The sequence below is a fragment of the Anoplopoma fimbria genome, chromosome 9 (assembly GCF_027596085.1).
Source record: "Anoplopoma fimbria isolate UVic2021 breed Golden Eagle Sablefish chromosome 9, Afim_UVic_2022, whole genome shotgun sequence".
Classification (NCBI taxonomy): Eukaryota; Metazoa; Chordata; class Actinopteri; order Perciformes; family Anoplopomatidae; genus Anoplopoma; species Anoplopoma fimbria.
In genome coordinates this window covers 20,574,570-20,593,334 of record NC_072457.1, presented here as the reverse complement: position 1 = coordinate 20,593,334, position 18,765 = coordinate 20,574,570, and the positions used below count along the sequence as shown (strand labels likewise).

At 44.8% G+C, this 18,765-nt stretch overlaps 1 protein-coding gene across 1 annotated transcript in view; it reads left to right on the top strand.

The window, feature by feature from the left end:
* adgrl3.1 (adhesion G protein-coupled receptor L3.1) overlaps window positions 1-18,765 on the top strand; it is a 109,288-nt gene that overhangs the window by 50,364 nt on the left and 40,159 nt on the right. The window contains 4 exon segments of the mRNA XM_054605184.1: window positions 760-1,548; window positions 14,588-15,028; window positions 16,253-16,356; window positions 17,284-17,469. Of these exon segments, the coding sequence (XP_054461159.1) occupies window positions 760-1,548; window positions 14,588-15,028; window positions 16,253-16,356; window positions 17,284-17,469 (1,520 nt within the window).

The window sequence follows — 18,765 nt, the reverse complement described above, 5'->3', positions numbered from 1 at the left end:
GTGCCTTGAAACAGCCAATGAAAACTCAATCAACATTCACGCCCCCTTTTTTTGCACGGGATCGGAAATTGTTATTGGGGACGGATTTGGGAAACCACAATGCACATCTGGCCCGTCTCTGTGTGTATGGGACAACATTCCAGTTAAATTACAAAAAAGGTCCCTGTGACTCCGGCCGCACTGGCTTCCCAGAATTTACGACGTCTCCCACATCACTCATAAAACATGACCCCGGTATTCAAAGATGGGAATACCGCGGGGCCGAGTGGGAAATGAATTACTGTAACAATTGCAGAAACAGCAGGCGATAAAAGACGTGTTCGGCCCGACAGTTTGTTGCTCCTGACAGAGATAGAAAGGGAAGGGAAAGGAAGAAAGAGCTATGAGACTAATGAGGAGCCGGGGAGGGAGGGAGGGAGAAGCAGGGAATTGAGGGAAAGGGGTGGGGAGTAGAACAAAATGTGCCATTTTCTCTTTTTCTCTTAGCTGAGAGCAAGGCATTATCTGTTGAATGGAAGGCATGCTGTTGCTGTCCTTAAGAGTGACAGTAACTATACAACATCCGAATCACAAGACAGTAAGCCTATCGTGTCATCGTCACTCACTGCTGGTTAAGGTTGAGTTACAACACAATTTGACATTTATGAAAAGAGGCAAACGTTTCCCAGACACTGTCAGAAAATCCGGGGGAGAGAATGGTTGGCATTTTGATGCGACTGCATATAAACGTATCTAATTTGTTGTTATTTGTTCCTTCAGTATTTCTTTGCCCTGGCATTCTGCGAGGGGTGTACCAAAGTGAGCACCTCTTCGAGTCGGACCACCAGTCGGGCGCGTGGTGCAAAGACCCGCTTCAGGCCTCCGACAAGATCTACTACATGCCCTGGACGCCGTACCGCACGGACACACTGACAGAGTACTCGTCAAAGGAGGACTTCATCGCGGGCCGTCCCACCACCACCTACAAACTGCCGCACCGCGTGGACGGCACCGGTTTTGTCGTCTACGACGGCGCGCTGTTCTTCAACAAGGAGCGCACGCGCAACATCGTGAAGTTCGACCTGCGCACCCGCATCAAGAGCGGTGAGGCCATCATTGCAAACGCCAACTACCACGACACCTCGCCTTACCGCTGGGGGGGCAAGTCGGACATCGACCTGGCGGTGGACGAGAACGGGCTGTGGGTGATCTACGCGACGGAGCAGAACAATGGGCGCATCGTGGTGAGCCAGCTCAACCCTTACACCCTGCGCATCGAGGGCTCGTGGGACACCAGCTACGACAAGCGCTCCGCGTCCAACGCGTTCATGATCTGCGGAGTCTTGTACGTGGTCAAGACCGTCTACGAGGACGACGACAACGAAGGGACGGGGAACAAAATCGACTACATGTACAACACGGATAAGAGCAAGGAGGTGACGGTGAACATACCGTTCCCGAATTCCTACCAGTACATCGCCGCAGTGGATTACAACCCCAGGGACAACCTGCTCTACGTTTGGAATAACTACCACGTGGTCAAGTACTCGCTAGACTTCGGCAACAATGGTAGGTCCCACATTCAACCTTATTCCCATCTGTAACTTCATTGGCCTCCTCCTCCTATGTCTTTTTTTCTACTTAGTACCATTGGTAATAACAAGGGAAAAAATGAAGATTTGATTAATTTTTCCAGCTAAATTTATTGGACAGGCTGTGATGTGATTCTTTAAATCTTCAAATGGAATACCTTGGCATATTCGTAATGCTTTTAATATCCATTCATTTTAATATTCACAATAATGAATGCTTTTTCTGTTGTTGTGACATAAGGAATACTTACAGCCACTAATCTTCCTCTAATAATTAATTCTGCAAAATGACTTAAAGAGGAAGTAAAAGGAAACGCACCATCTGTGCTGTCACGGTTCTCAATTATGACTGCTCCCCCACCCATGGTATCTTCGTGTTCACGGAATTAAAAAACAAACTTTTAGAGATGCTCCTGGATATACCAGTGCTGGTTCAAATTGTCTGCAGGGTTGCAAACGATCCTGCTCCAGTCAACCAAAGGATAACTCGTAAAGGCTACCTTGATCTGCACCTTCAGAGGAATATATCACTAATGATATTATGCTGAGCCTTACATACTGTAAAATGCCTCTTGCCTTTTACTGTACCACTTGCCAGCCTTCTCTTTAGTCCGTCCCCCCCCCAGCCGTTTTACTTTAATCGTAATGCACTCCTGGAGAACGGAGCCAGGAGTGTCTGCTGGGAGCAGGAACCGATACCGCTTTCACACAGGACATCCACTTATGATGACGGAGCTGAGGACACTTCAACCTGTTTGAAGTTGTTGTTGGGTTTTTAGTAAGCTGTATTGTTGACCCATTTATATGACACTGCTGTCAAAAGGTGTTTCTATCTACACATATTACCACTAAAACACGATAGCAGTCGGCTGTTTCTAACAAAAAGCTTTGACGAACCTACTGTCGGCTGTTTGGTGCTGTGCAGGTAGCGCACAGACAAGGTTAGCAACTAGCTGGGTGAACACTGTGGAGCATTTAGCTGCTTAAAGTTTAATGTTTCCCTAAACATTGTTTAGAATGTTTTAGAATTTTAGAATGTTTCCCTTATGGTGGAGACCAAAAATGAACAAAAAAGGAGAAGGAAAATAGCATTCGTCTGCTCAATGTATAAATACGCAGCTGTTTGTTAACGCCTTTGCAGCTGCGATTTTATGAGTGGTCAACATGCCAATGTCGTGTTGACTGCCTGTTCCGACCCATTTTCGACCTTTTGTCGGGTAGGTCATGAAATCCAGTTTGCAGGTCGACTCATTTAGATCCACCATCGCTGCATCCAACTGAAAGAGCGAGCAATACTGTGTAACCCAGAGTGACTCTTTCAACTCTGGTGTTTAGAGTTCACCCCCCCACCACCTTCCCCCTCCTCCCTTGCTCTGGATGGAATGACTTAGGCCCCTGGAGCCTGAAGGGCTATTTGCCCAGCGTAATTGCCTTTCAGCACCTTTCTATGGAGTGGTCAAGGCAGTCTGGCTGCGTGTCTTATTAAATGATGTCTGAATTAATGCATGCTCTTACACGCAGTTAGGAGGCGCAGTACAAGGAATTATGGAGAGAGGCAGCGCTAAACTTGGTTTCTACCGATCAGTGTGCGAGTGTGAAGGGAGGTCTCGCTGCGAAAATGTGTGTGTGTGTGTGCGGCTGCTTATGCATGCATAATGATGTGCATGCCCCTGTGCAAAAAACGTGCTAATGTACTTGCGGCCTGGGTTTTGTGTTGCTCTATTCATGAGCGTGCATACGTGTTTATTGGTGCACGCTTCGAGAGTGTGATCGCTCTCATAATGGAGCTTTGGGGGTGTCTCAGGGGGCTTTAAAGAGGAGATCAATGGGGATTCAATGTGAATGACCTCCAGTGCACAGCAACAAGCCAGACTGCTGACCAGCGGGAGATGCACACATACAATCAATGCCGCCCCGCTCCTCTACTCCCCTCCTCGCTCCGCTCCCTCACTCAATGAAGACAAGGAATAAATTAACCTCCTTAACTATATGATTTTCCCATTCTTCAGAAAACGCGGCAACAAGTCGATTCATTCCAGTCTGATTTCGTTGTTGAATGCAGACCCTATATTTTTCTCTATTATGCCTATGCTTTTCTGTTTAGGATCGGTATAAGAATATTAAGCACATAATGTAAAAGGTAAACTTTCTATCTTCAAGCACTGCGGTTTTTTGTTTAGTTTTTTGTTCTTTTCCATTCTCAGATCAGGAAACAGGCCAAGGCAAAGGGGGCCATTCTGAGGGTTTCCACTTATTACTGAAGTAGCATTATGTTCGCCCTGTTTTTGTTTCGGCTCATATGGACTTCTTAAAAGATAGAAAATGAGACAGGAAATGGGCCGTGGAGTAAGAGCGGGCCACTGAGGACTGAGTGCAACTGGCGTGCAACACCGAGAGCACCAATTACTGTGTTTTGTCTGTCGAACTAGCGAACAATGGCAGCTCACTGTACACTTAGAAGGGGTCATTCTGAATGCGTTTGCACGGTTTGGATTCTGTGGTTTATATCTTGATAAGGTTTGTATTCAGTTAAGTCCTAACTTTTTTTTTTTTAAATAAACAAAATTGTAGAAAAGTTTTGAAAAAGTGTTTAATGGTGCCTTATACAAGATTATGAGCATTTTTAATTGCCTCTAAAAGCCTCTCAACATGGTGGCGGCTGAGTCGGCGGCTCGCAGCTAACGTTGCTAACAGTGCTAACAGTGGAAACTACGGCAAAAATGCTGAGTGTAAAGAGCGTTTACCTGAGGGCGAACTGGTGGGTGGAGCTATGCTTTTTTTACGACGACATGCACATGCACAAAAATGCATTGAATGTGCATGCGACCGGACCGGCTATGTCAACAAAGCAAGAATAAACTTGGATTACAACAAACAGAAGGGGAGTGAATTGCTCAGATCTTGCCCAAGGACACATCGACTGCCGAAGCCGGGTATCGAACCGACATTACTCCATTATATCGTTCCAAAGCACTATGTGTTCGCTGCCTTAGCTATGCTCTGACCTGTGTATTGCACCTTTAAAGTATTCGGTATACAAAGAATTAAAATTAACCCCGCTATTGAAAAACGTAAACGTCTAGCCTACTCCTATCACAAGAGGTTTGCTTAAAAGCATAAGAATTTAAACATCACAGGGTACAAATGATAAAAAGCTAAGTTTCGTTCACCTTAGGCCAACAGACAATATAACAGTTTACTCCCATGCATCCCATCACGACACGCAGCAGAAAACGATCTTTTTGAAATGCATATTTCTCCTCCCTCGGTACTTAAGAATAGTGTTTTATTCTTTGTCTGTTAATACCCTTCCCACTCTGTCTCTCACACAAAAACATGCGCTCACAATGGGAGGACATCTGTCTTTAACTCCGCGTTTCCCGCATGTTTTTTTTCTCTCCGTCGTCCTCGTCTCCGGCTTAATCTGCCCTCCCTTTTCCGCGCCCGTCCCTCTCCCACATCACACAGAGCTATTTCATCGGGTGTCCTCAGATGTATATATTATAGAGGCCTTGTGCGCGAATGCCTACACAGAGTCAAAGTCACTTGTCTCTGCATCACCCCCATCCTCCCGCCCCGCGCTCCCCAAACACTCTCTCGCTCTCTACTGTTTATGGAGTTGTTTCATCATGTCTTCTTACATGCATATTATAGAGGCCTGCCCTACGCAAGCGGCATGGCTCCGATGAAACATTTGAATAATTTATCATCTCCAGTCTGCCTTGCCACACTTTAGAAAGTTTTTCCCCAACAAAGTCGCAAAATTATTCATGTTATCTGCATCCTGGGAAGGGAGGGGCAAACAGAGATGAGACTAAATAGATTTCTACTTGTGCACGCTGGCTTTTTTTTTCTGTTAGCTTCACCCTTATTTTCCTTCTCCTCGTTTCGGCCTCATTTTCTCCTGATGGCCCCCTCTCCTTACTATATCTCACTTATGAACTTCCAAGGTTGATGATCTACTTAAGTTCAGGTGAGATGATCTGATTGCATATTCTGCGGAGTAGGAGCAGCACATGAACACCTCAGTGTGAGAGGAAAGGAACCTAATGATGAAGGCTTCATGGGAAAACCTGGAGGTATTTTTATTCCGTCACTTAATCAGAAGGAGATAAAAATACAGAGCTTTACAACGTGTTTCCAAGCCTTTTGTAACAATGACTACGACTACTTATGTAATATTCATTCCTTGCACGATTATTTCAACGCTTTCTCATACATCAAAACTTTTAAAAACCTGTTGCTACAGTTTCTCAAAGTCAACCACCAAATCTTTGCACACCGATGGGAAGTTTTTCCAACCTCTGAATTATGCTGTGAAAAATAACTCAAACTTGTCAGTTTGCTTCTTAACAATACCAAAGTACAAGTTTGTCTACATTGCTTTGAGAGCTTGATTCCAATCTGTTCAAGCATTATTTGAGAAAGTGTAGAGAATTAGTTTGACATCCATGTTATAACAAATATAACTCCTGATCGTAGGCCATTTATTACTTCTGTCAAAGATTCCAAGTGTCCGGCCCTCCGCTGCTACTCCGTAAAGCTGTCAGAGCTACGTTACCATGGAGCCCAGACTGTCACTAACTGCAGAGGGGGTGGGACTTAGCGACGTGTCAATTCGAACACGGTTTCCCAAACTTTTCTTTTCTTGCGACACACTTTTTTTTAAAATGACAAATTATAGCGACCAAACTCACGATAGGCCTTAACTATAAATCATGAGAAGAGGCCATTTTAACTGCCACTTACCTTATATCAAATAGAACAGGTAAACTATCCACTTTGATAATATGTTTGTTAAATCACAAATTTGTTAGGTGAACTGCAGATATAAATGTTAAATAAAAGACTAGGGAAGAAATTCTGCTTATTTGTTTGGTGACCCAAATAAGGAGAGAAATAAAACGCTGGCATTCTATTCTAATCTTTGAACACACAGTTAAATAGAGATGACCTCCATTTGCCACTCTTCCCACTCTGTCAGTTTACGGAAATTTAGAGGTTCACCTTTGAACTCTTAATGGCCTGAATCACAGAGTTCCATTTCCTAAGGAAGTCAAGCGTGGCGTGCCTATTGTCTTCAGCCCCTCTCCACCCATTTACGCCACCCTCCCAAAACCTCCCTCCTCCCTTTTTTTTTGCCTTACTCGGCACCAGATTGCAATCAAGTGACAAGGGCTAAGCAGTGCAGGAAATGTTGGAAACAAGCTAAAGTGGAGAAGAATAACAAGAGTTAATGGTTGAAGTGGAGACCCTTTTTCACCAGATCACTGATTAGAACAACCCAGAGCACATTTTTTGACACCACTTGACATGATTCAGCTCAAACGAAGGCAATGTTTTGTTTGCAAAATATAAACCTTTGAATTCTAAACGGAGGAAAATAAATAGAAAAAACGAATTGTGTGGTTGTTTACCCTAGAATCAGAACTGATGTGATTTCCAAAGTGAAACGGTCTTAGTGTTGCTGCTACATAAAGGAGTCCACATTCCTGTACACCAGTACGACTGCTGACATGACTGCATGGTGTCTTTCTCGCCTTCGTCTACACTCCCTTCCTTCGTCTCTCCCCTCCTGTCCTCTCTCTCCCTGCCCGTCTCCCTCATTCCCAAATACCTTCCGACACGGCGAAGAGACTGAACTCGTCTTCAGAGAGAGTCTGGTGCACCTGTTCCCTGCCTGCAGTGTGTCCTTATCGATTGGATCGCCCCAGCCAGGGCCCACCGCGCGCATTTGGCCTCCGTACCGCTTCTCCTCTGCCAAAAAAAGTAAATAAAAAAGGCACATGCCAAAATCTAGAGGGCCTCGCGTGGACAACCGGGGTGGAAAGGGAAAACCCACAGCCTCACGGGAAGTAAACACAGAAGAGAGCAGCGGGAGCAGAGTGTGTCGCCTTGGCTGTTCTCCATTTCATTTTCGAAATGTATAAATAAAAAAGTGCGAGAGGGAGGCGTAGCAAAATGGATACAATCTTGATTTTCAAATGACGGGCCGTGGTACTGAATTATGGAGCGCAGAATATCAAATAGCCAAAGTGTCACTACAGCTCTCCTTCATACCTCTTGTCCTCTTAGAATTGACTCAAATTCAACGTATGCCTGGAATGGGAGAGGCCACAGTCTGGGCTTGAAATTAATATTCTGATGATTCCCTCCATTATTATTAAGAAAAAAAGAAGTTGGAAGGGAACTTCCAGCAATTAGGAAAGCAGCATGTAATCTGCAAACTTGCTGCAGGTGTCTCCGACTTCAGCAGGGGGGAGGGATGGCACGCTTACACAACCGGCTCGCCGAGCGGCGTCGGGTCCATGTGTGGAGACGTTAGCTGGTGGAACGTGGTGGTGGGGCCCGGCGGCCATTTGCTAGTCGAGGTTGTTTTCTATCTCCCAAGTATCGGTGCTTTGAAGTGCTCCGTTCGGTCTTATCAGCCAGCTCGAGCTGCACGCCGGGAGCTCTGCGCGCCAGTTAGTGAAAAGTAAAAGTGTGTGTGTGTGTGCATGTGTCTGTGCAAGTGTCTGTGTGTGTGTGTGTGTGTGTGTGTGTGTGTGTGTGTGTGCACTCCAGCCATAGGGGCAGTGTGTTATCTCAGTATGCAGCCCCATTCAATGTCTGCACTACCATCCAGCCTAGAAAGCTTTGTGCCCTCCAGTCAGATTAATCGTTTTGCTGTTGCCCCTCTGGATTCAGTGTGTGTGTGTGTGTGTGTGTGTGTGTGTGTGTGTGTGTGTGTGTGTGTGTGTGTGTGTGTGTGTGTGTGTGTGTGTGTGTGTGTGTAGGCAAGGAGACAGTTACTTTTAAAGAAACTGCCATCATCTTAGCATATTAAGAAACAGACCGTACCAGTATTATAGACACTTGGTCTCAGATCTGCGGGAAACTTTTGTCTTGATTCAAATCCCTCTCCTCTTTGCTTCCGTTCCACCCCCCTCCCCACCCCCTTACTCGCCGTCTGCCGATGTGGGAAACTTGCCAGGCGGGAAGTTCATTCTCCCTATGCTCCTCCCTGCCTTCTACCTTTTTTGGCGCTCATGGATTTACGATCCGCTCTGTTTACCGAGTGAGAAGTCAACAAGGGCATTCTCGGCAAGCTGAGCAGAGGCGGAGACAGGCAGTCGTACCCACACAGAAAAACACCGCCACACACAGTATGACACACACACACACACACACTCATCTGTGTCTGCAAGTCAGATGATCATGTGCCAGCGTCCCCGGGCTGACTGACAGCATCTCTGCAGCCCCTCCGATGTGGTGACAGACAGACAACTCCAGGAACAAGTTTACTGCCAGCCTGCCATTGTCTCACCTTCCCCTGAACGTGCTACAGGTCGGGAAAACAAACTGGATGGAGAGCAGAATACTCTGAGCATCCCAGCTGTTCCGGAGCTTTTCAATCATTCCGAGCAGAACGGAAGAACAGTTGTTATGAAGTAGGAGAGGTTTTAAAGACTTCTCGTATATCTCAACAAGGAAGTTGAACGTTTATTCTTGACCTCATAAACAGCAGAGGACAAAACCATCTCACCGCCGTTCTGGGGCTTTCCAGGAGTATCAAACTTCACAACAATCCTTTGAATGGAATTAGACCAGTAGAATAGAATAGACAAGTGGTATCGGATCATTATGATAATGCCCAAATTGTGTAATTGGTTTTAATATAAATAGTAAAAATGAATAATTTCAAGCTAATTGTAATTAAAAAGTGAGATAATGAGGGTTTTGTTTCATATATTTGAGCAGTGCCGGCTGCAGCAGTGGACCACAGTGATAATTATGTTTTTTTTACATTAATTGTTTTACTTATGGTTTTACATTATAGCAGCAAATCTTCACTGGCCTCACTACAATTATAATTACAATTCACCCATCAACCATTCTCCATGCATCTCGATGGATCACATCCTTCAGTCAGATAAATCTGAACTTTTTTTATTTAGAAAGTGCTACATAATGACTACATAATATAAAAAGTTACATCTCTTCAATACCTGTATCAGTGTGGGCCAGCTCATTACACAAACCTAAAAAAAAAGCGGCTAGCAGACTTCAGTTAGTTGGTTACTTGTCCTCACTCATCTTCTACTCTAACCATGTTTAAGCCACTGCATATTAATATTGTTAGCTAGTGCAACAAGCCAGCGAAACGGCGACCACAGGAGAAAACAAGCGTGACAGACATGAAATGACAGCAAAAGACTCTCACTGAGCTCACTCTCACTGCAGTGATTAGAATGGAGACATTTCCACGCCTCTATATTACATGTAAATACAGTTCAACGGCCAAATGTATTTAGATAGACAAAGTTTGAATCCCAATCAGACAACGTTAATAAGATGGTTACCACACCCATCAGCATCTTTCCATTGATTCTACTTTCAATATCACATCACCTACATGTAAATTGCATATTATCAAACACATTCTATTTTGAATACATAGGCCATATTGTGACATAATGACTTATAATATCATGTTATTGATTTTAAAGCATGTTCCCTCGTGTTTGATACTTGAGAAAAAGAAAAGTATTTTGAGTATTTCTCAATTAATCTTTTACTTTAGATCCAAATCACGAGATTATCTGAAAAATGTCTCGAATGAGCTTGTTACTCATTAGAACAAGGTCATTATTTATCAAAATATCTCATCATATCAATCACCCAGCCCTACAACAGCACAGAAAGAATATTAAGATTTCTTACATTTCCGCGGTGGAATGTGTTCATTCAAGAGACATGTTTACTACCCGTACAATGTAACATGACAACACATCTGTCAAAATGTGTCACCCACACGCATGTGCACAGATCTGAACTGGATTTGTAACCGTGTTCCCCTCCAATGTCACATTCTCGTTCTTGCGACGTCAGTCTCCGGCGAAGGAGCACAACGTTTAGGGTGAGCCGCCGTCGTGGAGTTGTCGTGGAGCATTTACTCAAGGCTTCCCGAGCTTAAACGCGGGCGAGTACACGTCAGTTCCCACGAGGACAGCCTCTAGCCTTTTTCTTTTTTTCCTCTATAAATGTTTCATGAAGCCGTTATGTCATGTTCTTGTAGTTCCCCGCGGCGGCTTTAACGGGCGTCCTGAGTGATGCCGGTGATGAATTCATCACGAGATTACAAGATCTTTTCTGTTGTTATTTTTTTTGCAAGAGCACGCAAAGGGGGACGGAATAAAAACACGGGTGAACATGCTTGAACAGAGAGTGCTGGGAAATATAGACATTAAACTAGGGAAATGTGGCAGAAAGGGGAAACAAATGTTGATGGGGGAAGAAAAAGAGCAGATGAAGGGAGAGCGATGGGTTGTGAAGTGCTGTGTCCCTTTAACCCCCCCCCCCCCCCAAAGCTGCCTGTGTTTTCTGCCCTGTACTCAAATGACAGCAGACATCAACCTCAGACACACACACACACACACACACTCTTCTATTGTTGTGGCAGAACCCTTAATGGAGCTTCCCGTTCGGGTGCAGATAGACACACTCGCTTCGCCGTATCATAAGGACACACACAAACACACACACACACACACACACACACACACACACACACACACACACACACACACACTTAGATTGACAGCCAGTCTCTAGGCCACTGCCGCTACGCATGATTGATGGCAACGTTCCGTGGAGAATGCACAAGACAGGGGGCGGCGGTGATTCAGGAAACGGGGAGCCGGGCCGTTTAGGTACGGAAACACTCCATTGGGTTGCGGAGGGAAGAGAACAAGAAGCGTACGCGACGTTTCGTGGCTGTCAGTCAACCAGACGGACGGACAAGACGGAGAGAAAGAGAGAAGTACAGTCTTTGATTGAACTTAAAATCCACAGGAAGGGACGACTTCAGTTCACAGTAAACAATACAAAACAGCCACTCTCTCCTAGAACCCACACCTCCCTTCACCTCCCCAAAAAAAAGGAACAATCATAAAGCATCAAAAAAAGTCATTTTCTGCACATCACACTGTAAATTGAGCAATATATAGGACACCAAAAAACCCACCGCGAGTTACTAATTCCTGCAGAATCACGCCCGCCTTTCCTGAACACAAACGTATAACGGTCTTAGGCGCTACGGCCCCTTAGAGAACCACACATGCTTTACATTCCCGCTGAACATCATAGGATCAAGAATTTCCACATCAGGGTGGGGGGTGGACTTGAAAGGACACGAAGCAACTTCACACTTTTGCCACCCCGACTGGCTGCAAGGCGATAGCTGGAGTTTCTGAGAGCCCGAAGGACTCCATCTCCCAGGAATCATGCAGCGGGATGTCCCCTTATTGCACGCTCTTCAAAGAAGGAAGAAATCATATTCATAGTTGCTGGTCGGCAAGGGAAATGTTTTTAGGCAAGTTCAGCTGGGTTCAGCCGTCCCTGGGCCGAGTATTGAACTGTTGGGTTTTCTTTTTTTTTTTTTCTCTTCAGCCGATGACTGAACATACTCATTATGAAATCTATATTCCTCTTGTTAAAGTGCATGTAATCGTTGCCTCTGTGTTTGGGTCTGTTTGTTTGTGAGCCTGCTTTTATGCATACTCGGGGGCAATCCACATATTATTGAAATTTAATAGGGAGATGAAGTCAAAACACTGCCGTTATCAGCCGTATATATATGCCTGCGAGCAAAGTATATTTAGTGTGCTGTGTTGATTTGGCATAATCACTCAGCTTTAGTCGTATAAAATGGGTGAAATTAATGTTTGCAATTCACATAATGTGGAACCTCTGCAGGTTCGAACATTACTTTTGTTTCCTGTAATTACAAATTCCGAAAGACATTCATACTCATTCAAGTATAATTGATATGTTTATTCAAAAATACTTTTAGGCAATCTCTGGTGTATAACAAAAGTGCTTCACAGCGAGAGACAAAGCCGTTCCCTGCTTTGTTAAAGCGATAATGTGGCTTTAGAAAATGGGACCCACCTGTTTGCATTATCACACATAATGACTTCCAGACAAGTCGAGAGCGATAACATTATTCAAAGACAAAGTGAGGGAATGCTGTAAATAATAATTTCCTTCCAACTTTCGATCCCACAGTATTGATTGTGCCGCGTGCAGTTGATAGAGTGAGACAGTAGTATGTTCACCAGAGGACACTTACGCTTCACCAGCACATGTTCTATTCCTCTCTTCTCTCATCCACCCGCTCTTTATTTCTGTCCCCTCAACGGGGTCAGTGTGAATAATTGAGCCTTTTTACAATGAAATATTGACAATAAAAGAGTGTGTCATATGCATATAAGTGACCTCCCTGCCTCGCGTGATGTCACAGTGTTATGAATCATGCACAACACTGAGAGAATGGGTATTTTTTTTCTGCCAGGTTAGGCAGCGAGAGCCACTGCTGTGTCCCGGTCCCATAGGAGAGACTGCTGACCTTGTGCACGTTTGCAGGGCAAAACAATTGTTGGTGTTGCTTGGATATTTATAATTGATACTGGGGTCGGGCCGTATCGAAATTCCCCTACTGATGATATTGATTAAAAAAAAACAAAAGAAACACAATATACAAAATCAGCATCTGGAAAAAAAATGAGGATGGAGATGTACATATCTGTACGTTGCAAAACACACAGGTCACAGTGTCAAGGCAGTAAGCATTATTTTACACAAGGATATGTTGAGATCAATAGATAAAAATAATAATTGTCCTCGTACAGTCCTGCCACTGTCGACGGTCATGTTTGTATGTTGTTGCCTTTGCAAAAGCCCTAAATGATTATTAGGGGTTGATGGGAGTTTTGGTTTGGCAGCTTTGTGTGGATGGAGTTGGTAGCAGACTTGCGTATTGTGTTGGACTGTAAAATTCAAAATGGGAGCAGAGATTTCTGATATTTTCATCTTCAGCCCAACTTGTTTTTTGTACAGCTTATAAATAACTTGATTCACATAATTAGAATCTTCCTTAAGATTTATTTAAGATGTCGAATTGTTATTATTATTATTATTATTATTATTATCAATAGCTTGCAGAAACATTGCTTGTAACAGTCCACTGGCATCCACCTTCTTTTCTCCCACTCTCCCTCAAATACACACACAGCGAGCGACACAGCGAGCGACACAGCGTGTGTCCTCGTCACTCAAATCATTTTTGGTCCTTAGCCAAAAAGTCAAAATTCATTAAATCGTTTCCAAAAATCACCACGAGAAATATTTGCTTCAATTTGCATTTGTTTAGCGTTTCGCCTTTCAGAAAACAACATTTTCACTGAGGTCAAAAACTCCTTTCTGTCCCGCACACGCCTTAATGGGGCAATCTAGCAGCAATCTAGCAGCACCATGAATTACATTTACATTACCACAATAACACAAAATCAGACACATGTTGTTACTTTCTTTTGGTACAACAATGCAGTGAAGCAAGAGAAAGCAAGAAAAAAACAGAAAGTAAGACTGAATATAGCGCAAAATCCAAAACAGGCTTTGGATAATTGAATATCTTTCCCTTATCTTTGCCATTTGAGGCCAATTATCGTGCCCAAACAATGTCATGTTACGATAATCCAATCATATAGCCCAAACATAATTCAAACATTATATTGTAGCATCTCAGTCGGACACTGTTGTTTAGAAACATTTCCTGAACTTGGGAGTAACAAAGTAAAAATCGGACCTGGCACATGACGACATTGACGAGGGATGAAACGGTAACATTTGGAAGTCATCAGAAACACGATCTACTCTGTCACAGCTGTTTACCGCTGTGTAATGTGTCTGTGTCCGCCGCTGTAATGTCATTGAAGGCCGTTGCTCACATCACTCGGTGCTGACACAGATGGTTTGATTGATCACAGTTCTTTTAACTCTGTTTTTCTTACTTTTGCATCCTGGGAATCTGTTTTAAACTCACATTCTGGCATGAGGGGCTCAGTAAAAACATCCGGACTGCAGTCATGTTGGGACTAACAAATCTGTGCAGCACATTTTGGGCCCTGGCTCTATGTTGAAGAACTAAGGAGCTGTGTAATTGTGAACTTAAACCCTCTCTCTTTCTCTCTCAGACTACCGCCCACCTCCCATAATGCCTCCTAACCGAGGTGGAGGTGGAGGAGGAGGAGGAGGAGGGGGAGGTCCAGTTGGCGGTGGAGGTTCCTCTTCTTCGTCCACCGGCCGCACCACCACCACTCGTTCCCCTCCCTACTACACCACCCCGCGGCCTCTCCTCACCACCTCCCCCGGCCAGCGCTACCGAACCACCACCACGGTTCGCCAGCCGGTCCTGGTTCCTAACGGCGGCTCGTCGTCGGACACCAACCAGATTCCCGACACCAACCAGAAAGCCGGGGGACGCTCCCCTCCGGTGCAGGTCCCTCCGGCGGCCCCGCAGCCCCCCGCCCTGCCTCCCCAGGACTTCTGCAATCCCAGGCTGACGGCCGACATATCGTGGCCCCGGACGCAGCAAGGCCAGATGGCAAAGCAGCCGTGCCCTGTAGGGACTCTGGGTAAGGACACTGCATGGGTGGGTGGAACGTATAGAGAAGATAGACGTAGTTGGAACAGTGAATGGTTGGTTAGAGTGTGTGTGTGTGTGTGTGTGTGTAAGCTTTAGCCCGTGAAATAGTCTATTTGCTCTTCTTTGCAAAACTCTTGGCACAATGTTGTACAAATACAACTGTAACCAACCATGTTAGAGTGTTTCAATGGCAAAGGTAGAAACATTTTCAATTATTTTCTAAAGTGAAACAGTGCCATTAGATACAGAAGTAAAAGCAGCAGAACACAGCATGCATTATGATCTACGCCTTGTAAAAAGTAAAGTATATTAATGTTGTAGCCCTTTAATCCCTGTGCTGCTTTCTAGCAATTCAAACAGTGCATCACATTCGGTGTGTGCTTGCATGTGAAACCTCGTTATTTAAAGTAACTAGCTGCTATCTCCAATAATTAAATGTGGTCAATTCAATATGTTTATTGGACACATTAAAACCCAATGAAGTGCATTACATATAACGTTTAGTATTTTTATCTTAAGTACAATTATCTTAATTGCTATTGTTCCATTTCAAACGCCTCTGTCAAGCACTTTGGTCGACATTTGCTGTTTAAATGCGTGCCATAAATGAATTGACTTGTCAATTAAATACTTAAAATGAAAGACAAATGAATTAAGTGCAATGCACACATACAAACCATGCACACAGAGTTGGGAGGGTCACTTTAAAAATGAACTCCGATACAATTAACTAATTACCTTTCCCTACTTTTGGATGCCTTCATACCAAATATGCAAATAAAGAAAAGAGAAAAGAAGCATGCAGGAATTTTGCCATTAGTTTCAATGTAAAGCTGAAAAGACAAACGTATCTGTAATCTGATTACATCTTTTTTTTCCTGTCACTGTGAAGTAACACATGACACCATGTATAATTAGTGGATAAATTCTCTTCTATTTTAAACCATCAGATCATGTGCCTCTTAAGGTGATTCTTAAATCCTTCTTCCATCCACACATGCACACACACAAACACACACGCACACACACACACACACACACACACACACGCACACGCACACGCGCACGCGCACACACACACACACACGCACACACGCACACCCACACAGAGCAGACAAACTGCTTAGTGAACCCCAGGCACCCTTTAGAGTCCTGGTGTCCCTCTGGTGTTTGCCAGCACTGTCTCACCCTGTTTGTTTTGCTTGTCTTGAAGGCGTGGCCACATACGTGTGCGTGGCCCACTTGGGCTACTGGGATCCCCAAGGCCCCGACCTCAGCAACTGCACGTCGCCTTGGGTCAACCACATCATGCAGAAAGTAAGTCCGAATAGCCGCCGCCTCGCAGCCTCCACACCGAGCCCTGGTTTCAGGGCCACGAGAGTGGGTGTGTGTGTGTGTGTGTGTGTGTGTGTGTGTGTGTGTGTGTGTGTGTGTTTGTTATGATATAGTCCCCGGAGCGAATTCTCACGCATGGGGACGCACCAGGCTGCGGGGGAGGATCACGGCCGTGTATCCATCTTCATTTGTTAACCCTGACCCGTGCTCTGAGACCCGAGAGTTTTCTTTACATAGCTGAGTGGAAACGTCCAATGAGGTCATTCAGTCTCAACCGTGCTATGGTCCTAACACGCCAACAAGCATCATGACAGTTGCATTGCATTTTGTAAGGGTAAACATTTTTCTGTTTGCTGCCTTGAGATACTTTTATTCTGAAAATAAATAAATAAACTTGCTGCCCAAGTTAGAACTCCCCCACAAATTTCAATTTACGGCGTAGTGTCTGTTCTCACATGAGCCACAAGGCTTTAAGGGCTTTCTTTACAAGACAAAACAAGAAAAAATAGTCCCTGTGAAACCGGCATTGCAGCAGAGGTGAGAAAGCAGGACTCGTCTCTGTAAAGTATTCCTGAATGCTTCATGATAAGGGTTATAAAAAGGTGCTAGAAAAACAAATGACCTAATCACTCTCCTCCTCCTTGTTCTCGTCTTGACCATTCCTCCACATGTACTTCTCTCACTCCATCTGTCCTTTACCTCTCTGCCCTTCGTCTCTCGTGCTTTCATCCCTCCCCCGTCTGTCTTACGCTGTACTCTTTCGTCCCCCTCAACTATCCTCCTCTTCCCGCTCTCGCTAACTTTTCTCCCAACCTACACTTTTCACCTTGTCTGACTTTCTTTCTTCTTTTATACACTTCCATCCATCTCTCACATTCTCTGACTTTATCGTCCCTGTTTGGCTCCCAGCTCCGCTCGGGCGAGACGGCGGCGATCGTGGCCAGGGAGCTGGCGGAGCAGACCAAAGGGCTCCTGCGGCCCGGCGACGTGCCGTCCACGGTGCGGGCCATGGCCCAGCTGGTGGAGCTGCTGGACGTCCAGCTCAGGAACCTCACCCCCGGGGGGAAGGACAGCGCCGCCCGCAGCCTCACCAAGGTACGGCCTCGAGAAAAACACTCGGAAAGCCGATGCGTTGCGAGTGATTGAGTGAGGGGGAAATGTTTCTTTATCTGCAGGCAATGCTGCGTGGGGAAGGATGCGAGGTAAATGAGAGAATATTAGAGAAAGAGACGGGTAGAAGAAGTTAACGGGGAGATGAATCGAAGCGGTTGTTGGTTTTGTCTTACGCTCGTCTTCAGGGGTTGAAAAAGACTTTGATGAAGATTTTCCGATAAACAGCTGCTTTACGTTACTTCATCCTGAGGGTCTTCTCTGTAACACATTCCGAGTGATAGATAACTGCTTTCAGTATTTTGCAACTTTTTCCCAGACCAGGATTTTAATAAAACCTCTGCCTCGCTGTGGGAGTTGTTCTCATTAAACAACAGGCTCAGGACACACTTCCCGCCATAGCTCATTGTTTAATGAACTTCCGGCCTTTTGAGCCCGGGCTATGGAGATGCTAGCGAGGAGCTGGTTCGAGTGCTTACTTCGTGGGGTTACATTAATGGAAACTGGATCCTGAGCCAGGCGAGGGATCGCTTTCACTACGCCGGTAGACGAGGAAAGAATTTAGCACGTTGCTTTGTTAATGTAGGCATTTGGATTAAAGTGAGTTAAATCATTGAGGAGCGGCTGACTGGATAGGGCGGACTGTTTTATTCATCTCCTCTGCTGAGGTCAGCGGTGATGGGCGGGCTTTAGCAGCCAGATTGACAGCTGCTGCCACTTCCTATGCAGCCGCTGGCCTTTTTTCCCCCCCCTTTTTCAGCATCTGAGTCTCACTGTCACACATTTTTCCCCCCACAAGTACGTCGGCAACATGTGTGACATGAATACATGTGTAAGGGGAATAAATTAATCTGTGTCTGGCTGTTGACCAAATGGCCTGTTTAAAAAAGGGTTGAATATGTTGGAGAAAGAAAAGGGAAAAAAAGTCCTCCATAGAAGAGGAAAAGCGTTCCTCTTGTTTTCAATAATGGCCCAATTATATGTACCTAATTGAGTAATTCGCCCGCTTATTATGCAAATTTTTGCAAAGGAAGTCGCATGCAACCAATCACGTACGAGTGGTGTGGTAATTAATGGCATCAATTAACTTGACAGTGGATGCAGAGAATGAGAAGGGGGGAAAAAAAGGAACGGAGGAACGGAAAAATGATGAAAACGATCTGGAGGAAGACATGAAGAGGAGCGGTAGAAAGATGGAGGGAGGGGAATAACAATATGTACAAAACTGTTTTTTTATGTTAATGAAGCAGTTTTTGCATGCGAGTATGATGTAAATATATA